Below are 27,572 nucleotides of genomic sequence, written 5' to 3' on the forward strand. Positions count from 1 at the left end.
CCCCTTTATCTTTTCAAAGAACTAGTTCTTAGTTGTCTTTGTAGTTTCTATTTCATTTATTTCTGCTCTGATTTTTGTTATTCTCTTCCATCTACTAACTGAGCTTTGCTTGTTTTTCTTTTTCTAATTTCTTGAGTTGTAAAGTTAGGTTATTTCATTGAGGCCTTTCTTGTTTCTTAATATAGGCATTTATTATTATGAATTTCTCTATTAGGACAGTTTTTGCTGGATTCCATATGTCTTGGTGTATTGTATTTCCATTTTTATTTGTCTCAAATTTCCTTTTTATTTCTCTTTTGATTTTTTTCACCCATTGATTGGTTCAGTTGCATATTATTTAATCTCCACATATTTAGAAATGTTCTTGTTTTCTTCTTGTAATTTATAGTTTTATGCCATTGTTTTCAGAAAAGATGTTTGATATGGTTTCAATATTCTTACATTTATTAATATTATTTGTATGGTCTCTGATATGATCTCTTGTGGAGAAGTTTCATGTTTTCTTAAGAATATATATTTTGTTGCTTTTGGATAAAATGCTCTGCACATGTCTTTAATTCTGTCTGATCTTATGTTTCATTAAGGTCAATACTTTTTATTGATTCTACATGAATGATCTAATAATAGATGAAAGTGGAGTATTAAAATCTATTTTGGTATTGCTGTGTATTTTTCATTTAAATTTGTTAATATTTACTTTATGTATTTCAGTGCATAAATATTTACAAAAGTTATATCCTTTTGTTTCATTGACTTATTTATCATTAGGTACTGACCTTCTTTGTCTCTTATTAAAATCTTTGTTTTAATGTATACATTGTCAGATATAATATATCCACTACAACTTGCTTTAAATGTCCTTTGTTTCCAACTTATTTTAATTTAAGCTACCACTTTGTTTTCTCAAGTTTTTCCATTGTGATTTGGGATTTTCTGATTAAATCTTTAAACAAGAAACTGGGAAAAGAACAAGGAAGGACCCACAGGGCCTTTTAAAATGGTATACCTAATTATCCTATTATATAAAAGATTATGGTAGTATACAATAAGAATGAAATATAGAATCAGACAGACCTGGGTTTAAGTGTGAGTACTAACTCTTATTACTTATGTAAGTTTAGACACATTTATGAATGTCACTACATCTAAATTTTTGCATATATAATTGTAAGAGTTGTGGTTAATGTTTTCATTGGTTTTGGATGACATTGACTCAAACTTTTATACAGGGGTCCCATTATTTATTTCTGTAGATCAAGGTATTCTCATGTTTTTATTGTTTCTCTTAATCATTCCTTGCTGCCTCTGAATTCCTACTCCTATTGAATTTGTTCAATTTCTAGTTCATCTCACTTTTCTAAGTGTGTTATTCCTTTTCTGTGTTACCTGTACCCATGCTAGACTATAACTTAACACCTTTGCTCCCTAAAATAAGTTTACACAATCTGTGCAAGGAAGAAGCATATATTCTGAGGTGTAACAAACAACTTCAAATTGAACTGAAGAAATTTCCATTCTTATCAAATCTTTGGTGATTCCACTCACAGCAATTTCTCACTGGACGTTATATTTTCTTACAGGATCAGCCTTTCACCTAATTGCTCATTCTTAACTCTGCCTTCACTAATTCCTTCCCTCTCTTGTGCCCTTCCTCCCCAATACTTGTTGGCATCTGTGAAAACAGCACCAGGTATTAGACTGGTATGGTCACACTGGACCTCCATTTGGCAACCTTGATACTTGAATTCTTGCTAAGAAAGAATTCAGAGCCAAGACTCAAACTATAAGAGAAAGTTTATTTAGAATGTCACAGAGGTAGAAGAGGCCCCCTGTAGAATAAATGGGCACAGGAAACAAATTACAAAGGCAAAAGAAGGGCCCTTAGAGCTTAGGAGAGAGAATGGTAAAGGTAATGTGCCGGGGGGCAGGGAAGAGGAGGAGAACAAGAAAGGTGCAGGTGGTCTTCAAGAGAGAAAGCCACTTCACCCTGGCTGGTTTGGCTCAGCAGTAGAGCATCAGCCCTGTGGACCAAAGAGTCACGGGTTCGATTCTGGACAAAGGCATGTACCTCGGTTGCTGTTCATTCCCAGCCCTGGTCAGGGTTGTGCATAAGTCAACCAGTCAACATGTCTTTCTCATGTTTCTCTCTCTCTCTCCCCCCCTCCCTTCCTCCCTTCCACTCTACCTGAAGATAAATAGAAAAATATCCTTGGATGAGGATTAAAAAAAAAAAAGGTGAGCCACTTCAAACTTTAAATGAATAATGTAGATAGCACTCATGCAAGCAGACCACTCACTATATACCCCTTACTTCCATGAGAGTTTTTGAGAAGTATAGTCATACAAATCACTATCTTTAGAAACTGTACATAACTGGACATATACAATTTCTATAAGGAACAGGGTTCTTGAGTCAACCACGTGGAATAAGGTTCAAAGAAAGAGAAATAGCCAATCCTATTATAACAGGATGTTGTGATAGCTATGATAAGTGTATGTATAAATATGGGAGAATGAACATTCTAAAAGCAATATAAGATCTCACTCAGAGACTACTTGAAATGAGACCAGGAAACCACACAGTCACTTATCCTGTGAGATTTCCCCTCCTATATTTAAGAGATGGACACAATGCAGTAAAATACCTTAGCAATACCCATTTAAATTAGTCTTATAAAGGGATTCATGAAGGAAAGGGGTAGTTTAGGAATGAAGGACAGGAGAAAATGGCAAACTTATCAAGACCTCAAACTATTTATTTTATACCTTTCTGTACTGTATACTGTGGTGACAGATTTTCAGCTAGTGGGGCATTTCCTGGGATATCTCACAGCATCCATAGAGGAACAGATGATATATTTAAAAATGAAACTGAGCCCTGGCCAGTTTGGCTCAGCGGTTAAAGCGTCGGCCTGCGGTCTGGAGAGACCCGGGTTCGGTTCCTGCTAAGGGCACGTACTTCGGTTGCAGTTTGTCCCCGGCCCTGGTTGGTCGTGTGGGTGGCAGCCACTCGATGTGTCCCTTCACGTCGATGTTTCTCTCTCTCTCTCTCCCTTCCTCCCTCTCCCTCCCACTCTATCTGTACAAAAAATGGAAAAATATCCTCGGGTGAGGATAAAAAAAAAAAAATTAAAAAAAAAAAAAAAAAGAAACTGAGAAGCTCCACAGCCAGCAGGTCAAGGAAAACCTTTCTTCCCTGGCTCCATTCAGAGTCTCTCTTGTTATCCTCTAGTTCTCTTCTACCTTATACCTTCCTGAATCTCTTTCTTCCTGGTCTGTATTCAGGAAGCTCTATCTTCTCTAATATGTGTTGGAGACAATGAACACCCACCACAGCCACCATTTGCTGGAGAATCAATTCTTCTTTGGCATTATTCTGTCCTCTCTTTGTTCTGGTTAGTGCCTCATGTTTTGTGTCTATCCACTTTACTGTTTACTGCAGTGCTGACTTCTGGACTGTAAGAGTACAGTTAGTGAGTGAGTTAGTGAGTTACTTAATCCTCACCTGAGGATATTTTCCATTGATTTTTAGATAGAATAGCAGGGAGGGAGAGAGAAAGAGAAACATCGATGTGAGAGAGACAACTTACAACCCAGATGCACACCCTTAACTGGGAATTGAACCTGCAACCCTTCGGTCCAAGGGCTGATGCTCTAATCTTTGAACCAAACTGGCTAGAGCAGCATAGTTAGTTTGAATAGCATAGCAGGCATGTTTTAATTGCTAACAACTGTGATTTTAAAAACTACGGTTATTATTCTCACTCAAGAGATGTCTGTGGATAATGCAGCAGCCTAATAAAGATACCAAGTATCCAGACACTTTCCACCATTCTATGTCATTATTCTTTGTGTGCTGGCTTTTGTCTTCATCCATGTCACTTCATGATTGAGAAAGATGGCTTTGGTGCTTCAAGGTAATATCACATCCACTTTAAATTCAGGCTGGAAGAAAGAGGAAGTGGATGCGACAGTACCAACACTCCTCCACTTTTATCTTATTGGCTAGCACCATCACATGGCAACTTAAACTTCAAGAGATGCTGGAAAATGAAAATTTTAGCTTTTGCTGCCTCTGTTGAAGACAAGGATGTGGAAGAAATGGGCTGGAAATGGACATTGTATCAGCCAAATCACAGTATTTGCCACAAATGTGAACTAAAGAAGTCCCTTTCTAAACCCTCTCCAATGGTCAAAAGTGATTGATTCCATGGTACATATTGCATATATTCCACTGTCATACTTCTTCCCTAATTTCACATAGCATACCCCATTTTTCAAAAAGTTAAATGCCCACTCTGTACGCTGCACTAGAACAAGGTTAATAATCACAGTGATGTTAATTTACTCATTAATTACCACAGCAAATGTTGAATTATTAAGTACCTATCTCTTATTGCCAAGCACTGGGAAACACTGCTAACTAATGGGTATTTCATGTCATTGACTGACACTGCAAAGACTTAATCCCAGCTGCTCATCTTATCTGTACAGTGCTTCATCAATTAGAAATTCTTTCAGATATTAAAAGCAGAAAATTCAAATAACAATAACTTAAACCATATATCATTCTATAATTGTTTTTCAAAAAATTCAAAAAGAGATGTGTAGCTCCACAGTATTGGGGTTATGTCTATGCGATTCCTCTCATGATTACAAGAAGGCTGCCACAGTTCTAAACATCTCATCCTTCAAGAATGTGTTCAAAGGCAGCCAGGATGGTGAGAAAACTGTTCTCGCCTGCCCCCTCCTTTTATCAGAGAATGCAATCTTCCCCAGAGGCCTCCTCAGCAGACTCAATGGCTAGAACAAGGTCACATGGCACCGAAAAGTATCCAGTGAACAAGGAAGAGTGGGTTGAGAAGTAATATTGGGTAGCAAACCAAAAGTGTTGTTATAGATGCTTTACAGCTTTCCGCATGCTTTTACATTCATGAATCGCATCATGTGACTCAGTGAGGCTACTTTCCAAACATACAGAAACTCAAACCTAGAATAAGAGGTATAAATGGTATCTACTGTGTGGGAACTTCTGGCTGGAAAGTAATTTAAAGACCCTTTGAAGGTGCAAATTTAATGCAAGTGTTTTAAAGATATAAAGTATTTAGCCTATAAAGTATGCATACAACAGCCTAAGGAGTAATTCAGAAGATTTTATAGTTTCGAAGATAATTACATGGTGGAATAAAAAGAGAAATTAGGGTGCATGGATTCTAGGCTCAACTTTGGGTAAGACACTGGAAAGGTTCTGAACCTCTGCTTCATCATCTGTAAAATTATGTACTTGAATAAAGTTAGATGATCCTTATACTCCTTCTCAAATATAAAAGCACCTATCTAGTTATGCTGAAAGTCATGAGGTAGAAGAATATGAAAAATGGTCTATTCCAGCCTCCTTTTACAACCTAAATAATTCAGGCTCAAACGGGCACCATTTGTCCAAATTCACTCATCTAAGTTAGAAATTTGAATCCTAGTATATAACACACCACAATTCCACAAATAACTGATATTTCTTCCTAACAGACTTAACAACAACAACAAAAAATTAAGTCTCTTCCTCTATCTATTTTTCATCTTAGGCAGAATCTCTTCAATAGCATTTACTCTGTTTAATAGAATGCAGACAATAAAACATTTTTTAAAGCCTACTTTTTAGCTGTAAGATATCAATCTCTCTGTAAAATGATAATTGCACCTTTCTCATAGTTATTTTCTTGTCTTCTTTTTTGAGTACTAGATAAAGGATCCTATTACATAAAGTTGGTGTTGTGATGGACACTGCAAGGACTTAATCCCAGCCGCCCATCTCAGTGCTTAAAACTCCTCCAAGCATAAGAGAGGTCCTAGACCAATCTCCCCAGCGGTTTGTGTGCAGGGAGAGTCTGAATCTCATAACCATTATTTAGTTTTCACACAGTCGTATCTTTTACTTTCACATTATGCAGATCTGAAGGTTCTGTGTAATAGCTTAAGATGTGGTACATAACTAGAAGTCAGTTACTATGCTGTCACTAAGCTCAGTATCTAGTGTTTTTTACAAGACAATTTGAATCATTTAAATCTGGGATTCATGGCTGTGCTGCAGGAAAACAGGGACCTATCTGACATTTCATTAAAACAGGTTCTTCAACTATGGCAGTATGACATTGCAGACCAGATAATTTTGAGGAGCTGTCCTTTACATGGCAGGTGGTTAGAAGCACCATTGACCTCTAACCACTAGATACTAGTAGCACCTTCCTGATCATGATAATCAAAAAGTGAGGACTGAGCCTTGGCCAATGTGGCTTAGTTGAGAGTCATCCTGTTCATCGATTCCCTGTCATGGCACATGCAGGGGAGAGAGGTAGGAGGTTGTGAGCTCAACTCAGAGTGTATGTGGGGTGCCAGTCTCTCTCACATTAGTGTTTCTCTCTTCCTCTCTTTCTAAAAACCAATAAAAAGTCTTTTTAAAAAATCACGTTCTGAACTTGCCAAATGTCCCATGAGGAACATAATCTCTCTTCTCTCCTTTGAGAAGCACCGTGATAAAGCTTAATATGTAGGTGCGTTTTGTTTTCTTCCTGGGAAGTTTATCAGTTTCATCATATTCTTAAAAGGGTCTATGATCTTGAAAAGATCAATACTCAAAGCTTTTCAAAATAATAATGAAAGAACACACATCTCCAGCTGTAATTGTGGAGAAAAGTACACCATTTTAGCTAAATAAAATGGAGCAACCTGAAATTTTACTATGCAATATATACCTACTCATTAATTTCAATTACTTTGAAGAAGCACTTCACAAACTATATCTGGGGAAGTATCTGCGTCACAAACTGCTATTCCCAGATGGCACGTTTCTTAAAATACTGTCTTCAGCAGAGACTTCCATAGTCTTCTACTGAATGTAGTTCTAAACTTCCAAAGGGGCCAGCGCTAATAACAAGCATGCAAGCAAGCAAAACACCCTCAAAACTGGGAAGGCAAATAAAAACCAGTTGTTTCTTAGAAAAGAAATCCAATGTTGGTATTGATTACAAGATTGACTAGAGAGATGGAAGGGAGGAGAAGGGGGAGTGGCGTGGGGAGGAGGTTCAAGGAGGGAGAGCTAGAGCGAGAATGCCAGGCCTTGAAAGAAGTTTCCAAAGAGAGAGAGTCTTGGGAGAAAATTTCTTTTGCTGGAAGTCTCTCCTTCCCTGGCTTGACTAGAAAGAAGGCTGCCAGCCTGAAACCCTGAGCCTTGGTCTCTCCTACTCATTTCTCATTCCCAAATCCACATTGTTCACCGCCTTCCAAAGTGACCACATCCGAAAAGCGTCCTCAAAGCTCAAAAGGATCAATTTATTCAATCTTGAAGGCCCCCATTCTCATTTACAAGTCCTAAGGGTGGCGGGACACTGGAGCTGTAACCCCGAATACCAGACCTACAAAAGCAAACAGGAAACGTGTCTCTTGTTCCGTGTCCCTTCTCGAACACCCCAGAAGACTAGCAACTTTCTCCCCTACTTCTGGGTCTGTCTGCCTCCACCGCTCTCCCTTTTGAAAGAGCCGCAATGAAAGGAGAGCAAGAGGGGGTTCGGGACTGGGGGAGCCGCGAAAATCACCCCCAGAGATGGGCTTGGACTCCAGTGGACAGAAGGGTGCGCCCCTCCCAGCCCCAAGCACCAGAAAGGTTCCTGCGGACCGCGCCTCCTCCCGGGTCTGTCTGCTCTGGGTCCGCGGGGCGAGGGGAGGGAACAGGGAAAAGAGGAGGGCCGGGCAGTGGAGGGAGGAGGCGGTGCGTGCCTCGCCTGCCAAAGAGAGGTCTGTGCATCTGCGTGCGAGCCCTGGCGCCCCGCGCTCCGCCCGAGCCGCTGCCGGAGACACGCGAGGAGCGCGGGCTCCACTGGTGGCGGCGCAGCCCGTGCTCCTGGAGAGCCTCTGGAGCCGGCCCTGATCTTTCACCCAAGTCCGGCCAGGGCTGTCTGTGGCTGTTAGGGACAGCAGCAAAGAAGGAAGGACGGTCTTCTCGGCTGTGGATGTTCCGCCCGGGAAAGACAGCAAGTTGTGTATGCGCCCCGGCCCGGGAAGAGAAGGTGGCCGCCGCCCGCCAGCCACGTGAGTAGAAGCTCGGTCGCCGCTCGGGCGTGGGCTCCCTCCTTTCTCTCCCTGTCCCCCTCTTCCCCGGACGCCGGAGTTGTGCTGCTCCCGGGCTCCGGACTTCCTGAGCTGGGGAGCTGGCTCGGCTTCCCAGCCCGCCGCGTCTGCTGTTGGCGTGTGCCTCTGGGCGTTGCTGCCTTCTCATCCTTGTCCCCTCCCTTCAAAGGCCGGCTGGAAAATGCTTCTCTCGCTCTTTTTGGATTGAAGGATCCTATGTGTCCTCAGGGGTGGGGGTGGGTGGGCGAGGCCATTGCAGGGGGGCTGATTATGGGCTTGTCTTGGCCTTACCCCAGCTCTAGATGATGGCCTTCCTCCCCCCATGTCACCCCCCTTCGTCTTCCCAGTCTCATGGCCCAGACAGTCAACTTTAGTTGTTAACGCTGACGCTAACTGCAACTGACAAGATTAAAAAAAAAAAAAAGTAGTCTGAGCTCCCCCGGAGTGACACACTGGACTGGACTTAGGGCAGCGGGTGGAGAGGAAAACCAAGGGGCCAGACTTGGGAAGAGGAGAGGTGAGGAAAGGGAGCATTTGCTGTGGACTCTGAAAGCTGGAGTTGAGAGTTCTAGGAATGGAACTCCGGGGTGCTTTGGCTTTGTGCTTCTGTATTTATTTCTTTATGGAAAGTGTGGGAGATGGTTCAGAACCTCTTTTGAAAGGGAGGGAGGGGTGGTAGTCAAATGCATGTGCAGCATTTGAATGATTGGGGTTTGATGGAGAGTGCTGGAAAGTATGGATTACTTTTTAGATTGGACATGACAATCATTGAACTGGAGAGATATTACCAAAAATTTTATTGGAACCAATGAATCAAAATTGAAGTTATGAAAGTAAGTCATACACGGGCTTTCTGTCATTTACTCTAGGAGAGGATAGTAAAGATTACAGGGATTCACAAATGCCATTGAATGAGTACTGGGAGTGCTTAATAGCGCCATCCATTGTATGTATCTAGACAGCCTATAAAGTTTGTTGAATTTATGATGCTCTGCATTTGTGAAAATATCTTAATTATTTTGTTTGGGCTCATGCAGAGACTTAATATACCTAAAGAGACACAGAACAGTTACTACAAATTATGAGCATGAACTTGCAAACCAAGTAGACAAATGATGATATGGTTCGTCTTATTATAATTTTGAAACTATGTTTACTGTCAATAAAAAATGCTACATAACTTTCAATGTGAGTATCTGAAATGAATTCACTCACAAATAGAAGTCATGCATTTTTTTTTTTTAAGTGGCTGAGTTAATTTGGGAGCATTTGTAGATCAAGAAATGAAAAGGCTTGAACTAAAGAGACATTTATAGAGAAAATTAAGTTCTTCCTCTTTTTGAAGTCTTGTGGCAAGTTTGAATGTTTATTAATTAAAAGTTGTAGACAAACTGAATTGGTGTTATCACTTCACTAAAAACATTAACCTCTTAATATTTTTTTTGTTTTACTAGGGATTATCACCCTTACTACAGAGGATGTGAAGTTGAGGCCCAGTGAGAGTGAAGATCCATTCTGTTCATAGACACTCCCCCCATTACAGAACTGTGGATTACCTGAGGTCCCAGTCCTTGGTGGTTTCACATCTTCACTTACTCTTACAGCCCCAGAACAGTTACTTTAGGTCCTCATTGCCCTATCTGGAGAAAGATGGCATCCAGCCTGACGTGTACCGGGGTGATCTGGGCTTTGCTCTCATTTCTTTCTGCTGCTACCTCCTGCGTGGGGTTCTTTATGCCTTACTGGCTCTGGGGATCCCAACTGGGCAAGCCTGTGTCCTTTGGTACTTTCCGGAGGTGCTCATATCCTGTACACGATGAGAATCGGCAGATGATGGTGATGGTGGAAGAATGTGGGCGCTATGCCTCTTTCCAGGGCATCCCCAGTGCAGAATGGAGGATCTGTACCATCGTGACAGGCCTGGGTTGTGGCCTTCTCCTCCTGGTGGCTCTCACTGCTCTCATGGGTTGCTGTGTGTCTGAGCTCATCTCCAGGACAGTGGGAAGAGTCGCTGGAGGAATTCAGTTTCTGGGGGGTAAGTGACTTGCTACATTTGAGTTGTTTACTAGAATCCCAAAGTTATATTGAAAATTACATTCCAGTTGTCTATTGAGATTATTATAACTGACACTTGAAATGCTCTGGAGAAATAGACAAGAAATGGCTTTGGTGATAGACTACCAGTGTCAGAGATTTTTTACTGGAATTGCTTTACAACATGGAGAGTTCTTAAATTTCTGTACATCCTTAGACATATATGCATCATTAGCCTGCTAAGTACCACCTATGTGAGGCAGTGACATTTATAATATAGTAGGAGAGACAGTTTGCATTCCATCGCTTCTTATGTTCAACAGTAAGCAATTAGATTATCTATGTCTTACTGGAATCCTCAGGTCTTTAATCATGAAGACAGCATAGAAAAGTAGAAAGGTTTTTGATTCAACATTGTCATGATAAGTCTTTGATACTCTTTGGTGAAATTACCCTTACCCAATTTTAAATTATATTTCTAAATAAGTGATTACTGTTTTAAAGTAAGGTCAGTTTTACGTTAACAACTATGCATTTCACTATGCTACAAAAATAGCTGTAGTCTTGTTAGGATTTCATTTCCCTAGGTACTCTTGCTGTTAAGGAAAAAAGAAAAAAGTGAATATTTAACAAATGATGTGTGCTTGTCCCAAATGGACTGGATAATGTCACTAACACCAGAAAAGGTTTGATTTTTACTTGGGTTTCCTCCAACAAGTACTGCTTCAATATCTCTGGTCATATGGTTTTAATTAAACTTTATATATTTTCCGCTGTGTCTTTTACCTCCATTTTTCAACCTGAAGGGCTGAACTTGTCTGATTTATAATCCACCCTGCTGAAATATGACAACCTTCTTAGATAATACAGAGTGAAGGGAAAAAGCCAGGAAAATGTGTAAAATGTATTTGTAGCTTCATTACAAAGTAAGAGTCTGTTACTATTTAATTTGTCCATACAGAGTTTTGTGAAAAATTCAGAAGAAAACAATTAAAAATGAATAGTTCTGAGGCAGAGTCTACATATAGGAGAAACCTCAACAGCTTAATTTAGATTATTTAACATAGAACTTTCAAGTTACATTTAAGTAGGAAAATTTTCGTGCTAAAAATGCAAGTGCCAAAAAGTGTGTTTTGAAACAAGAGATAGAGTTGTTTGTGGTTCTTTATTTCCTTACCAGATGTAACTTTGTTTTTCTCTGTTGTTTTTTTCTATGGCTTTGCATCTCACTCAGCTTTAGAAGGCCATTTGGGGGCCTTAACTCGCTTTGCTTTATTACTTCAGTGTTCACAAGTCTTGCATGTGATATGTATATTCATACAGAAATACAGTTAATCTGGTAGGAAACAGAAAGAGTTTGTTGTTGAAAGTTGTAATATAAATCCAGAGTTTGAAAACTTGTTGATACCAAGGATTTTAAGAATAAAACTAATACCAGGAATATTTAAACATTTTTTAGTGAGGAATAAACTTGATTGGCTGTTTTTGTTTCACTTGGCTCAGGAAAAATGCTTAGGCAGTTTCTTTTTCTCCTCTTATGGTAAATATTACTTACCTCCCCTCCCCCCTTCATTTTAGGGCAGGGACTGCTATTATTTCTGGCAGAACAGGAAAATGCTTACAAAGAGAAATCATTTTTTATTGATTATCTTTAAACATATAATGAAGGAAGGCAACAGAATGTGAATCTGAGACCCATGAGATTTATGCTTCCCTCTCTAAACTATGAATAGATTTTTTTGGATTATATAGAACTAAATGTTTTATTTGACAGAAAAACTCATGGAGAAAGACTGGTGGGGAAAAAAAAAATATATATATATATATATATTAAAGGGACTGGATTTTCCTTTGTATTTGCTTTTCATGAACTCTGGCTTGGTAAGTATTACTGACATTAAGCTAAGGATATAGTTTATTACTAGCAGTTGGTATTATTTCATTACTCATATATTTTTCATATCAGGCAAAAAATTCTGAATGTCAAATCTAAGAAGGTTTTTCTGAATTGAACCTCTTGAGGGTACAAGTAGGTAAATACATTCTGTTACCCAAGATAATAATAAATTTAGAATGAAAAAATAACTCGAATAATGGAAAAGGGTTTGGGAAAATCTGCCTTTGATTCCTATCATTTAACGGTAAACCAGTTGACAGAAGCAAAACCGCTTCAAAAAGAATTCCTCCTGTTGTTTATTTCATAATTGCTTGGGTTTTTATCCATAAAAACTTAAGTGGTAAGTAATTTTATATTTTGAAAAATTTTATAAAATGGTTTGGTTTCATAAAGACTGCAAAATACCAGACCACTGAGTTCTATGAATTCCACACATGGCAATACTTCAGAAATGCAGTTAACAGTCAGGGTACCCTGCTATCATTCTATCAGGCGGATTCTCTTACTAAAAATGATTCACCCAGAGGGTTATGTTTAGCTAAAGTTAGGGTTGTTCCAAAAACAACAGGAAGCAGCAAAATGGCAAAGTACAGAGGCATCCTGCTTCACCCTGCCCGCTGTGTTGTGAGTTTGCACATATGGTGTAACATCAGGAGTAAAACCCCTGCAGTACTTTGGAACTAGTTAAAGGACAAAATGTCAACCTTAATTTTGAATAATCTTGCTATGGTTGGTTAGAAGTTAAAATGTCACCTGTCAGCTGATAGAACAATACAAGATGAGACTGTGGTACATGGACATTTGCTACCTATTGGAGGAATCCTTCAAAGAATCAATGACTTCTGCTTTTCCTATGGTAACTTGAACATAAACTTTGCTACCATTTCCATTTTATATATGAAGTCATGTTTTTGTCATAATTTTAAAAAACAAGTGTGGGTTGAGTTTTACCCTCACTTGAGAGTTTATACTTTTAAGATTTTAAATGGATTTTTAGAGAGAGAAGAAGGGAGAGGGAGAGAAAGAAAGAAATAGTAATGTGAGAGCGAGACATCAGTAGGTTGCCTCTTGCACACCCCCTACCTGGGATTGAGCCTGCAACCCTTTCTGTGCACCAGACGACACCCAACCCACTGAGCCACACTGGCCAGGGCCTTAATTGAGTTTTTAAAAGGCATCTAGAAAGCCTTTGAAAAATATAAGGTATAACAAAAATGCTAACATTTGTATAGTGTGGAAATGTGCTATAAGAAAATAGAGACTTTAATGTTGTTTTTGTTCGTTGAATATAAAAGTATGTGCTTTTAAATACTGTCATAGTCATTAAGTACTGTACCAGAGTTTTTTAAAGTTAACATCAAACTTTTTGATGTGTGTGTTAGTAAAATATCTTATTTATGTGCTCTGCAAATGAAACATGTAAGAACCCTATGAAGACTTATTAAGTAAGTTCTGTCAACTGGTGCTTGCAACTGTCAGGATCTGAATTTATAGATTTCATCTTAGCAAACTGCTGGTGCTGTAATGAAGGGGCGCTGAAGAGATTCCCAGATTTGGAGTAATCCACATTTAGTTTGAATGTGAGTCACATATACGGATAAAGTGGGTGTAGAATGCTAATCAGTAGCAAACAACTATTTTTTTCCACTTTAGACACTGTTCTGTTCTAAGAGGCCCTGGGAGACCATCTCTTCAATGAATTGATAGTGAAGTGCTGCTCAAGACAGTAATGATGACAAAATGTTTCTTTGAGCATCCCTTTCTCAGTCTGCTGAAAGCATCCTTGCCTTTCCAGACTCCCCTCACTGCAGGGTTTCACCGGGCTTGTCTTTTACCCCTTTAGGATAAGGGCTTGGGACTCCCCTTGGCTCACTGCACTTTGAACCTGCACTTTGAATGATATACCACATTCTGCTTTCCTCCGTACCCAGGTTCCTTGTCAAGTGATGGCTGAGGAACAAGATACATGATAAGTGTTGGCATATTAATGAGCATAGTAGCTTTCTAGTGACAGTGTCTTAATGAGAGTTGCTGTAATTTTAAGAAATCCAGGCATTTCTTGGGCCAGGTGGGGGAGCAGGCGGGACTCTTTTGGTTTACTTTACATTACATCTTATAGATATTTCTTTCAGCTCCTTGTCACCTGCAACTTAAGGTCTTGTGAGTTGTCTTGAGATCTAAGCCAGTGGTTCTCAAACTTTCACATACATCAGAATCACCCATAGGATTTTGTAAAACAAAGATTTTGGGGCCCACCCAGGAATTCCTGATTCAGTGGGTTTAGTGGGGTGGAGGACTGATATTTCTAACAAGTTCCCAGATAAATCTGGTTCTGAGACCACATCTTAAGAATCTTGTTTTAAGTTAACCATTTTGTGTTTTTAAAAATGTGATTTCTGGTAGATGGTTTACTTTCAGAACTAAAGTTTAGATGTATCATGATCTGAAATAAACCTCTCTAACTGGACTATAAAAAGACCCAACTCTGTAACTTAATATTGTCTGAACACATCCTTATTCCAGCTCTCCTTGTTTTTGTCACGGAAAGTTGTTTTCCTGGGTTCTCTTAATACATATTTAATATATATTATTATTATAATACATACATTATGTACTATGTACCTATATTTTTTATCTTCTTTCATTTACAATTATCCTTTACCAGAAACAAGATTTTATAGATGGAGAACTGAAAACAAGACCTTAATACATCATCTGTGTTTTCTACACAGTGGATTTTTAGTAAGGAATTACTAACTGAAAAGACATGAAGACTGTACTGCAGACCACAGAGTCCAGCTGAGACAGCCCTTGGCCAAGGCTCTAAAGCCATGTCTATCTTGGGAAAGCATCATGGTTAGGTCAGGAAGGCACTTATGAACCAGCCAGTCTGAGTTTCTGCTGTTAAGCAGGATGATACTTAAACCAGCTTTGATTAAGGAGAAAGTCACCTGGTCTTAAACCTTAAATCACCAGGGGCAATGTTGCACTCTTGTTGAACAATAGTGCTTTCTAGGGCCACAGATCACACCCGCTCTCATAGGCGTATGTCCCACATACATTGATAATAAAGAGGAACACACTTGAGATGGGTAGTGGAACAGTGTGGGCAGGGTCTTGCCAACAGGGAAGGAGTGACAGAGAGGCAGTGCAGACAACCAGCAGCGACACCGGCTCTGGGTTTTGTTTTGTTTTTTTTTTCCTTTGTTTTTCTTAGAGAGAGAGGAAAGGAGAGGGAAAGAGAGATAGAAACATGGACATCGATGAGAGAGAACATTGATTGGGTGCCTTCTGCATGCCCCCAACTGAGCCACACTGGACAGGCATGACTCTCGATTTCCTTAAGGCAGGATGTCAGTTAAGCAACTCATCTTTTCTAAAATAAAAAACATCAAATCTTATATAGTTGTATCTAATAATGTTTATTAAATTTACATTTCAAAAAGTCATTGTTGCCAGATTTATTCTTTGCATATGCTTCCCTCTACTCCTGCCCCAGAAGAACTTGTGTTTTAAGCCTTAATTTGGAAAGTTTTTTATGGTTTTCAGACTTTCCTCTGAAGCTTCCAAGTTCTCCATATGAATAATTGATATCAGAATTCAATACAATATTCATTTAACTCTCTAGTGGGCCTAAAAGTTACCTGTGAGTTTACTCCCACTGTGCAGTACAAGGCCCAGTTCCAGAGGGTCTGATTCAGTAGGTCTGGGTGGGGCCCACAAGAAGCACTTTTAATAAAACCCCTATGGGTTCTGGACACAGCTAGTCCACAGACCATATTTTGAGAAGCATGAGCCAATTTTATTCACTTAAAACCGTCTGTGTTACTGGTGTGTGGGCACTAATTTATATCAACTGTTAAGCTAAGTATGGATTATCAATCTCTTTATATCCATAGTTGTTATTTTGGGGACGATGTGATATGAGCAGCAAATAACAGAATTAGTATAGGAATGGAGCAATTTATAACTGTGTTCTCCTTTAAGGCATATTATTGATCTGAGGTGTTACTGTTAATGGGCAACCTTGTAAGCAGAATAACCAAATCTTTTCCATTCTGTGCTTAGATGAAACCTCTATTTTTGTTGCTGGTGGAAATAGGATTCTCCCATGGAGTCCCAGGCTCTTGTGAAATCGTGAGAAATGCATTTTGGGAACCCAAGCATAAGAGGATGTGATCAGCTATGGCAAGGTTTATTGGAGCAAAAACAAAGGTGCCTAGTGTTTCATCCACGACCAGGTGGCTCAGCTCTGTCCAGCTGTGAAAGAAATCCAGCCTCTGGCACCACACGCTCGTACCCACACCTATCAGGTCCACGAGGACCAGGATCCAGAGATGAAGAACTTTTCTGTGTCTCATTTCCGCATCTACTTGTCTGTTGCCAAGGCCCAGTGGAACCCTGGTAGCAGCTGGCATTGCACTTGGGTGCACTAACAAATAAACGAACACATCTTGGGCCTATATTAAGCTTTGACTGTATCTTTTTGAGTTTGGGAAGGGATAAGCTTTCTTTCAAACTATCCAATCCTTTCCTGGCTCTTCCTGTCTAATCTTTTCCCAGGCTAGACACCTCCTCTTTGTGGTTGCCATCTTGGCTCCTACTGTGCATGCGTGTATACCCCAGTCTAAGAAAATGGGCTGGTTTTTCCCTGGGGAGATTGGAAAGGAAGTCCTTTCTCCCTACTGGGGATTAGCCCCTGGTGTGTCTGAAACTGTAACTTCCAGCCTTAATCAAGCTTAGGCTTGGCCAGTTTTGTCCCCTTCTCTTTCATTGATATCTACCTAGCTGTCTATGCTAACATTTTGATTTGTGACTCTAGCTGCAAAGTACAAACCCACTGTCATTCCAGTGCTATGTTCTACATCCTTCACCCTGCAACAGTGCACTGCTGCTGGTCTGTGTTCAGGTAGGGTTTACTAAAGTCCCTGGTTTCTTTACAGTCAAGTGTACTCAACCTTTCCCTATTTAAATTGTTTGTTTTTACTTCCTGAGATTGTGTCTCTGAAGTAAAAAATAATCAGTCTTAAAAATGGTGGAAGAAGTGCAATTATCCGTTGCACTTGAAGCAATTATTTTAGAAGCTATACAAGACTTTTTTCTTAGAATTGTTTAAGTTATCATTTTTTGACATGGTCCAAATCTTCATTTACTCTATGTAGAGTAGAGTTTTTCTAGAGTCATTTGATTTTTAACTTACTTTCCTTTGTTACCACCAGCTAACACAGCCAGAGCTGGGCACTACTGAGGTCAGGGTCAGAATGGATTAGTTACCATTGCTAACTCATAGACTGCAGACTGATTACCTGTCTTGCAAAAACATGTCATTCACAAAGAAAACCAACTGAGAATGTGAAATTTATAATAAATTCTATTTAAAAAACTGAAAAAAACACACTCAAGAGAGTTTTAATATTATTCTACATAGTATAACAAGGTTCATAAAATGTTTCACTCCTACAGAGTCATCATTGTTACCCTATTAGCACTTTAACTCTCCAGCTACATTCACTTGGCAAGTGTAGTGTGTTGGTTATAATCAGAAAGGATGACAGTGTCAAGTCAAGAGTTTCACTTTGTATGTCATTAAAGTTCATTTTTTGTTTTTTTAAGGTATCATCCTTAAGTATGTTCTGTGGTGTACCAGTAGGTGTTGACAGGAAAATACAAAATAGTTTTGGAAACAAATAGATTTGAGAAACACTTGGTTATAGAAAGTTAATATATTTCATTACCGCAGAACTCACAGAGCCTTTAGTATGTCGATGCTTATGACTAACCTCCTGGGACAATGGGGAGGGTGTACTGTATATTAAGTGTAGTATTAAGTGTTTTTCTAACTTATTTGAGTCCAGCATGCCAAAGGGACCAGTGATCTGTGGAACATACTCAGTTCTCATTTCACCCCAGTGAGGCAGGTAAATTTTTTCTTTACAGCTGAAACACTGAAACTTAGAGACTGATTCCCGAAGTTATACTATTAGTTATTGGTTGAGCTGTGCATATTATCACCATAATAAAGTGTTAATTAAATTCCACATTGGATTATGTGTAGAATTCAGAATTTCTGATCATTATGGATAATAAGTCTCTTAACATAATATTTTTAATATTTCTTTGGTCCTTAGTTTCTGTTTTTAGTACGATAGAACCACTTGGAATAATATGATATACCTACATTTTGCCAATTCTCAAGAAACAATACATTACAGGTTAATGTTAATAATATTATGTGCAGTAGACCATTAGAGGAGTATGTCAAAACATCTGACCAAAGCAAACATACTGAATGGCTTTTATTTATTTTCTGCAATAATGAACCAGCTTCTATGGCCTTAATGTTTGTGTGCCCCACAAGTTAATTTGTTGAAATCCTAATGCTCAATGTGGTGATATGAGGAAGTGGAGCCTTTATTAGGTGATTAGGTAATGAGGATAGAACCATCATGAATGAGATGAAGGCATTATAAAAGAAGTCTGAGAGATCATCTTTACCCCTCTTGCCAGTGAAGATATAATGAGAAGTCTTTGACCTAGAATAGGGCCCCCACACAAACATGCTGGCACCCTGATCTCTGACTTTCAGCCTCCAGAACTGTGAGGAATAAATTTCTGTTATGTATAAGCCACCCAATTTGTAGTATTTTGTTATAGCAGCTTGAATGGACTAAAATACCAGTTCAACTTTAATATTGTGTTTCAGAAACTTATTTGGGAATAGCAGAGTCCTATTCACCTGAAATATGCATTAGTATCTATTTGAATTAATGGCCCAAAGAACAAGCTTTGGGAAATGCTGAGTTTTAAATCCAGGGTATCAGTTTATAGACATTTAATGGTATTTGTTGAGTGCCTATTCTATGTCAAATACTGTGCTAGGTGTTGGGATACAAATTGAGATAAGAGCTCTGCAGTCGAGCTCATAGTCTTATGGAGGAAACCAACATGTCAGTATGATTACAGTCCAAAAGACTCATGATACATAGACACGCTTTGCTGCACACAGTGATGAGCGAGACCCACTCAGCAGCCGAGTGAGGGGCTCACCAGCCTCATACAGTGTGCCTGTTATTTTCCATTTTTCCCTTCACCTGTGTGGCTCTGTATCTCAGGATACTACATTTCCCAGAATACTTGACACCAGGCATCTGAATACATGCAGCCAATGGAAGCAGGGAGAAGCCAGGGTATTTCTCTCTCTCTAGTGCTTTCTTGGGCATTACCTTTGACAGCAAGTTGTTCTCCTAGAAATTCCTGCTGTTCACAGTCCCAGCTCCCATTAATAAGCCATGGCCATGGTCCTACTCAAGTCACACAGCCCAGTTCTTCAGTCACTGATAATGCCACCTTCTCCCAATCCCACTCCAGTCTAATGGGTGGCAGCAGTTTTCTGCTGTGGTAAATTTTTTTTATCACCTCTTCAGCTCCTGGTTGAATTTATTTTTAGCTCTTCCATCATCTGTATAACTGATTTTCTGTATTATATTAAGTTATCTGTGTTTGAAATACCTAGGGTGGTTTCTGCTTCCCTACCTGGACCCTGGTTAGAATACAACACATAATTCAAATTCCTACCTCAGTCAAGGGGTAGATTATGCCATACTATGAACTTTTGGGATTTTTGGTGAATAGACAAAAATCACAGATGTTTAATCTAGAAATGCCCAGGTTTCTTGAAGTGTGAGAAAAATGCTGTAGGAGTTCCAGAGAGGGAGTGACCTGTCTGGAGGTCTGTGAAGGCTTCATAGCAGATGTGCCAGTTGATCTGGGTCTAAAAGATAAGCAGAAGACTCCCTGGGCCTTCAGGCAGGGGGAACATCAACATTTCAAAGCTAAGGAGTTATGAAAAGATCTTATGTTGTCAGATGGGTACTAGACTTATTGTGGTGATCACCTCATAATGGATGTAAGTGTCTAATCACTAAATTGTACACTTGAAACTAATATGATATGATATGTCACAAAAGGAAAATATAACTTAAATCAGAGCACCTCTGCTTTTGCTTATAGAGCAAAACATTTTGTAAAATAATAAATAATATTACCATAGTATGTAGATGTAACTTACTGTACAACTTTACAATGTGGAATATCTAATTGTAGAAGTTTGCATGTTTATCTGTGTAAATGAGGTTACGTACTGCTCAGCACACCTGGGGACTTCCAAGAGGAGCATGTTGATAACTGCTAAAGGAGCTGTCAGCATCATTGAACTACACTGGTTTCTTACGAGCAGATATTTTCCTTTTTTCTCCAAAAGATGCAGGAAATAAGTGTGTAAATACATAAGGAATAAATGGATGTAAGATTGGTTTTATACATTGTATTTTCATAAATTTTATGACATTATCATTTATACTTTTATTTTCTTTATAGAAAAAAAAATAAATGTTATTGTCGACCTGCTTATAATTGAAAATTGCTGTCAGTTACCTGGAGTAAAGTAATCTTTTCTTTCAGAAACCTAATAGATTGCCGTCATAACTTATGTTACTCACGTTATAGCTGCATATTAACGTACAGCAAGAAAGGAAACTAGTTATCCTTTCACTATTATCTTTGAGTTAATATTATTTATGATTGAAGGCCATGAAACATGAAATGTACTTTTTCATTCCAGTATCATTTATAGTTCTCACATATTTGTCCTATAAAATGTTTGAAAAACAGAAATGTGCTTTAGGTTCTAAAATAGAATAATTCTGTGACTACATTTTATCCTTATTTGTCATAGTGCTCCTCAGGGAGAGTTGCTGAGTATGAGGCATGACCTTTTTTTTTTCCTTGATGTTGCATGGGGTTGGGCACATGTATGAAGCACGGATTCCCCGCAGGACCATGGCATTCCAGCATACATGTGGCAAGGAGTATCACAGTTACATAGCCAAATTTGGTAGAGCTTTATCTAAGTCCTGGCCACAGCTGACTCACCAAAATAATCCAAGCTTCCTGTATTATTTCTCTTCCCTTACTATGTGTGCACGGTTGTCTTGGATATAAATATAACATTTTTCATGTTTTCTTCAGCGATGGTAGGGCATCATTTTTGTTGCTGTTCCTTTGTTTTGTTTTTCTTATTTAGCATTGCAATACCTATTTTAATGGAAAATTGTAATCCTTAAGGCAATTTCTTTATTGTCTCCATTGCCACTTTTAAGTAAGTATGAATTAGTTCTCCTGACGGTACTCTGAGGAAGAATATCAATTCTAACCGTAAGGGAAATTACCCCAGTATTTATAAGGCTTGAAAGTGTAGACATACTGGATGTACAACATGAAGAAATATTTACTGTGGTGCTTTTGTTCATTCATTGATTCAACAAATGTTTTTTAAGTGCCACTATGTGTCAGGCTGCATTCTAGGCACTGGAGCTAGAATGCTGTTCAGAAAAGCATGGTTTTTATCTCTTGTCTACCTGGAATTTTAGTGAGAGAGATGAACATTAATCAGATACTTCCTCAAATGAATGTAAAGTTACAGATTTGGTAAGTGATAGGAAGGAAAGGTGCATCACAGGAAATTGTGATCTAGATGGGGTGTCAAGAAAGGTTCCTCTGAGGATATCATATTTGAGTTAAAACCTGAAGCATGGAGGAGTAGGAGGGGAGAAGATCCCAGTGAGGGGACATCAGGGACAAAGCCTTCGGTGAAAGCAGGATGCCTTTGAGGCACTCTAGAGCAGAAAGCATGGGGCACAATCTGTAGATGAGGCTGGTGAGGCGAGGGCCAGAAGACTAGTGTTAAGGATACTCATTGCATAAGAAGCTAATGAAGAAATGAAAAAGTTTGAACAGGGAGGTGCCGTGAGAAGTCTGTTTATTTAAGACAAGTTGTTAGAGACTTAAGCTGAGAGGTAGTCGGCTGGAACTCCCCTGGACTCTCACTTATACCAGTCCTTTTAAGGGAGAAGTAACCATTGTTATCTTTTGAAAAAAGAAAAAGTCATTATGGAATTTCTGTGTGTATTGTTTGATTGTACAAGTTAAGTAATACTGATGTCTAGGTATTTTGTTAGGGGATACAACTGTTAAAATTTTGTATCCTTCAAACAAGCAGAATGGAATGAAAAATGAATGAAAAAAAATGTACCAATATATAGTAAAATTGTTTTATGTTGTTGCATCTAGTACTTTCATGGCATTTTGTACACTTGTGATACTTACTTAATTTTTGCAGTTTTCTTCTGTGATTGGGAGTAACACCCTGACAGCAGAGGCCTCTTCTGTCTTCTTCACAACGTTATTCCCAGAGCCTAGCAAAGTGCCTGAGAGAGAGTAGGCAGTAGTTGTTTTCTGTCTGCCTGATAATATAATGTGGTCTCTTTGGAAAGCTATTGTATATGTGTTTTTAATCCAGTTCAATTTTGCAGCTTTTGATCAAATTCCTGTTTTGCAGAATGGCAGATGCTGGGCTTAGTGTTGAGTACTGTCTTGAATATGGCAATGTCTGGCTTCAAGAGACACAAACTCTAATGTGCAGAATTATACAGACACATGTGACACAGATGCTCACATGATTTAGGGAGATGTTATTTGGTCAGTGTCATTAAGATCCTGTGAGATAGATGTATGGAGTAGCTGTGGAACAGGTCAGCTTCTGCCAACCTTAGCCAAACAGAGCTGCAGACCCTGAGTCCTTCCCCTGAGTCTTCAGCATTGCTCACTGAAAAGGTCCAAAGGGCCAGATGGGCACTGTAGGAGCTCTGCAATGTTTTGCTACTGATCAAATGCCTTTGTAAAATACTTTTCCATTTGCAGGGTGTAGAGGTGGGGGTGCAGCCTAGGCAGCCACATGATCATTGAATGCTACTTTTCTCCTGCTATCCTGTTTTACAGGATTTGCTTGCCTTGATTTCCTTGTTTTCCCTAACCTCTAAGTCCCCCAGTAAGATAAAGTCCCACATGACTGCACTTCACTTAGTTGGGCTTTGCTGACCCTACCTCAGGATCTGAACAGTGAGGCTCTGGATTCTGGGAAATGTAAGAGACAGAGTGATAGGAAGAATGGGAGGAAAATTCAATCCATGTAACTTGACAACTGGCTGTCATCGGTGAGAATGAGTATCAGTGGTGGCTCTCTTTATGATTATGTGCCTTCTATAATGAGGCTGCCCACATGAAGTGTGGGGTGTTGCCCTGGCTGGGTTTGCTCAGTGGTTAGAGCGGCAGCCCTCGGACAAAAAGGTTATGGATTTGATTCCCGATCAAGGACACGTACCTGGGTTGCTGGTTCGATTCCAATCCCAGTCCAGGTTATGTGGGAGGCAACCAATTGATGTGACACATTGGTGTTTCTCTCTCTCCCTCTCCCTCCTTTCTAGTCTATCTAAAAATCAATGGAAAAATATCCCTGGGTGAGGCTTAACAACAACATAAAAAGAATGGGGTGTCTGCAGGAGGCATAGTTGTGAGGCAGAGTGATACATTCAGGTCTGGTCAGTATGTGGTTCAGGTTCTGGTGGGACTTCAAGGTGGAAAGTCAAGTGGGAAGTTGGAAACATGAGTAAAGAGCTCATGAGAAAGGTTAGGATTACATATATATGTATGTCTCTCTCTATATATATATTTTAATATAAAAATAATAGTGTCTTTGAAAACCTTCATAGGAGAGTATTACTTCACTTACTCTTAAAAAAAGACATGTCTTCTTAATCTTGACATTTTCTTTTACCACTTAGCTTTACTGATTGGAAGGCAAACTTTTAGCTATGTATAACTTAATCATCGATCCTGAGCCTCCCCATGGATATTGCCAGGTGTTTAATAGCTACTGTGTTGATGGACCAGGATTATGGAGAAGTTTGCACTTCCAGGAATATGTCTTATTTTTCTGGAATAAATCACAAGAAAAATTGATGTAGGAGAAAAATCATTTTGCATGATGTTCACTAATAAGAGGGTGCCTTGGGGAAGGAAGAGTTTAGAAATGACCATGTAGTGAAAAAGAAGAGGTGTGAAGGATATATATTTTAACCTTTTTTTGTTTTGTTTCATGCCTAAAGATGTCATTTTATTTTGATCACCTGGTGAAAGAAAGTCAGTTCATTTATCTCATCCACCCATTGGTTATAGTCTCCTGATTATAGTCTCCTGTAGGCACTATTTTAAATTTAGTTTGGCTGCTTGTGCCCTTGGTGCTCAGTAGGTTTCATTAAATCACACAGCAGCAAACTTTCTCTGTGCAGGACCATTTCATGCGCACTTGACTTCAGTATAATTCAGACAATTTTGCTTTGCGTGGAATGGTTTTACCATAATAATCTTTTAGTCCAGTTAAGGCAGATCTGGAAATCTGAATCTGATGAGATTTTAAGATGGTGGAAAATATTGGACAAAGGAAATGTTTTTATTTTTCTATACTTTCTCTATTTAGCTTGTTAGACTTGTAAATTGTGACAAATTGTTTTGGTAGCATTACAGCATGAGATTAGAATAACAACAGTTTTTCCCATGTGGGATGCTTCATAAGTTTACATGCACTCAGATTCCAGAAAAAAAATGTTTCTGTAAGACTAAATCAAATGAAATGTTAATACTTTCTTCTTATATTAGCACATCTTCAGGTACTGCTTTCTGTTCGTGGGTTGCGTTCATTCACATTAGTCTTTGCCATGTGTTGTTGTATAAAACAAGTGAACATGGTATCTGGACAGATGGGGTTGAATTCTTTCACTCATCAACTTCATGGCCTGTTTCCAAACTCAAAGTGTTCATGGCTTGGGGTGTACTATTCAAGAACAACAGGTGGTTGTCACAGGTAGTTTTATTTACTTGCAGCAAGTGAAAGAGGCAAAGGATTTCTATCCAAAACTCTGGCTCCCTGAAGGAAGGCTTAGCCATTACTTATATACACTAGTCAATTACATGTTTCTTTCTTTTTTTCTCTTTTTTGCAATTTGCCATACTTATCCAGTTGAGTTTTTGTCAAGCTTATCCTATCCTGTTTATAGCTGGTCTGCAAAATGTTGTGTTACATGTTAACATTTAGCAAGAAGAGCATTTAGTAAGAAACTCCCAGACATTGAGACTCTTGTCTTATCTTAACAGCTCTGGGAAAGGTCTGGATGCTTAGCTTCAGTTTCCACCTTATACTAATAGTGATACCAACTCATTGGGTTTCCGTGAAGTTTAAATAAGTATAAGTCATGTCATTTCAGGCCTGGTAAACCAGATTCCCAAAGAATGGTGGATATTTATGAGTTCATTTGACTTAAATTTTTGAACTTAACAAGTTTATATGCTCATTCATTACACAAATATTTATGGAATCCTGCTCTAGGCTAGACAACATTCCAGATATTAGGGATAAAGAAATTAATAGAAGCAGGCCAAGAAAGAGCTATAAAGAACAATCAAGAAAGAACTTGGGTTATACCTTCATCTAGTTTTAGTTTGCTATTGTATCTTTCTGCATTTCCCCAACTAATTTTTGAACCAGTAATATTCTTAACAATTCTTATTACTAGCTATATGTGATTGTCACAGATCATAATTTGAGGTGCAATATAGATATCTGTATAGATATTCTCAACATCTGAACAAGTGGGTTTCTTTTTAAGCATGTGTCTCCATATTACGGGTTTTCTTCATCAGGGTGATAGATTTTATATCACCTTAGGTTTTGTGAGGTTTCTTCCTTTAATCCTCCATCTCTTCTTCCAAACAATCCCATGTATTTGTAGCCTGATTGCTACTTGTCTATATTTTTACCCATTATGAATAACCACAGACACAATTGAAAGTAAAATTAGTTCTTTAGAGTTTAAGTCAACTAACGTCTCAGCTACTTTTAATATAGCATTTTATAATATACAACACACTTTTGTACACATTTTCTCTATTAATCTTAAAATCCTGCTGCAGCTTTGTGCTTGAAACAGTGATAGGTACTATGAGAAACAAAAGAAGTAAATACAATACAGGTTGCGACCTTAATCAGTTTATAAATGCATAGCTTTGGTATTTAGACTCTCCTCAGAAAGGTGTTATTGTTCTTCTATCAAAAACAAGCTTCAGTATTGTGTTGTATAGTTAGATTGTTACTTTATCTTCACAAAATAAACCTTGCCAGTGATATTTGCAGGTGTAGGTTGAAATGATGTTTCCTAAGATTAGAGCTCAATTCAGGGCTCTTGGAGCTCTTGTTTCTGATCCTCGGGAATTGAACAAAATAAAAGGAAAATACCTTTGATGGTTGTATATAATTCTTTAAAAACTGTACCAAGTATATTATAAGATGAAGATAAAATGTATTTTGAAAAAGAAGATAGAGATGGGCAGAAGAATGTGTTATAAATCTGTGAATTATTTTAGTATCAGAGGCTGAATCCTGCGAATGATGAAAAATTTTATTGTCTTGAATATACTGTGGGAAAGTTAATGTGACATGTAACTATATGTAATTGAAACATGCTACTACGCTACTACAGTGGTCATGATCTCTGAGTGACCATTAAAAAACCAACTTGCATTAAATATTGTTGTTATTTAGTGCTGTGGTGCACTATATTTATTTCAAATGGCTCAGAAGTTCTGTGCTAGGTGGCGAACATCTGTCTTCTGCCTGGGCTCTCTTCCTGCATGCCTGCCTCCCTCCGCAACATCCTCATGTTGCCTCCAGGGGATTCTTTTTGGCTGTGATCACTGCCCTTCATGGTCCCCAAAACCTTCTACTAGTGTGCTCCTGAGCTCCATTTGTCACATTGTCACCCACTGACATCCTTCTTGGGCATACCACTTGGGTCAAACGTGTTTTGGTTTATTTTTATCTTTATCATTGAGAGTATTACATATGTCTGTCCTTTCTCCCCACCTTTCCCCTCCTCCATGGGGTTCCTGCCTTGCCCTAGGCCTTCACCACCCTATTGTGGGTGTCTGTGGGCAGTGCATATATGCATATAAATTTTTCGGTTAATCTCTTCCTGCCCCCCCTCCCTGAGATTTGTCAGTCTATTCCATGTATCCATGCCTCTGGTTCTATTTTGTCAGTTTATTTTTATAATGTTTCCTGTGCACTCTCTATACAATGCCCCTTTTGTGTCTTTGCTGAAACTACCCCCTTTTCCTTTCTCTTCCCCTTCTTACAGGCCCCCAATCTGCTTATCTTTCAAGGTCTGATTTGAATGTTGACTTCACCATGAAGTCTTCTCTGATTGTACAGCTTAAAGGAAGCCTGCCTCTTTTGAGCTTCCTTTAAACTTTATCAACCTTTTTTCTTCTGATGGAGGCCTGGGGCAGCACTATCACCCATGTATGATTGTCAGATCCCCTGCTGTAATGTCCCAGAACGCCCTGTCTTTTTTTTTTTTTTTTTATCCTCACCCGAGGATATTTTTCCATTTTTTGTACAGATAGAGTGGGAGGGAGAGAGAGGAAGGGAGAGAGAGAGAGAAACATCGATGTGAAGGGACACATCGAGTGGCTGCCACCCGCACGACCAACCAGGGCTGGGGACAAACTGCACCGAAGTACGTGCCCTTAGCAGGAACCGAACCCGGGTCTCTCCGGACCGCAGGCCGAC

General features: G+C 39.0%; 1 protein-coding gene across 1 annotated transcript in view; it reads left to right on the top strand.

Annotated features, from left to right (window-relative positions):
* The first annotated feature begins 7,868 nt into the window (after window positions 1–7,868).
* Window positions 7,869–27,572, top strand: part of LHFPL6 (LHFPL tetraspan subfamily member 6) — a 365,391-nt gene continuing 345,687 nt past the window's right edge. The window contains exons 1-2 of the mRNA XM_036250113.1: window positions 7,869–8,082; window positions 9,576–10,156. Of these exons, the coding sequence (XP_036106006.1) occupies window positions 9,772–10,156 (385 nt within the window). The 5' untranslated portion in view covers window positions 7,869–8,082; window positions 9,576–9,771. The remainder of the gene's footprint in view (window positions 8,083–9,575; window positions 10,157–27,572) is intronic.

This window comes from Molossus molossus, unplaced genomic scaffold (assembly GCF_014108415.1).
Source record: "Molossus molossus isolate mMolMol1 unplaced genomic scaffold, mMolMol1.p scaffold_m16_p_9, whole genome shotgun sequence".
In the NCBI taxonomy this organism is placed as follows: domain Eukaryota; kingdom Metazoa; phylum Chordata; class Mammalia; order Chiroptera; family Molossidae; genus Molossus; species Molossus molossus.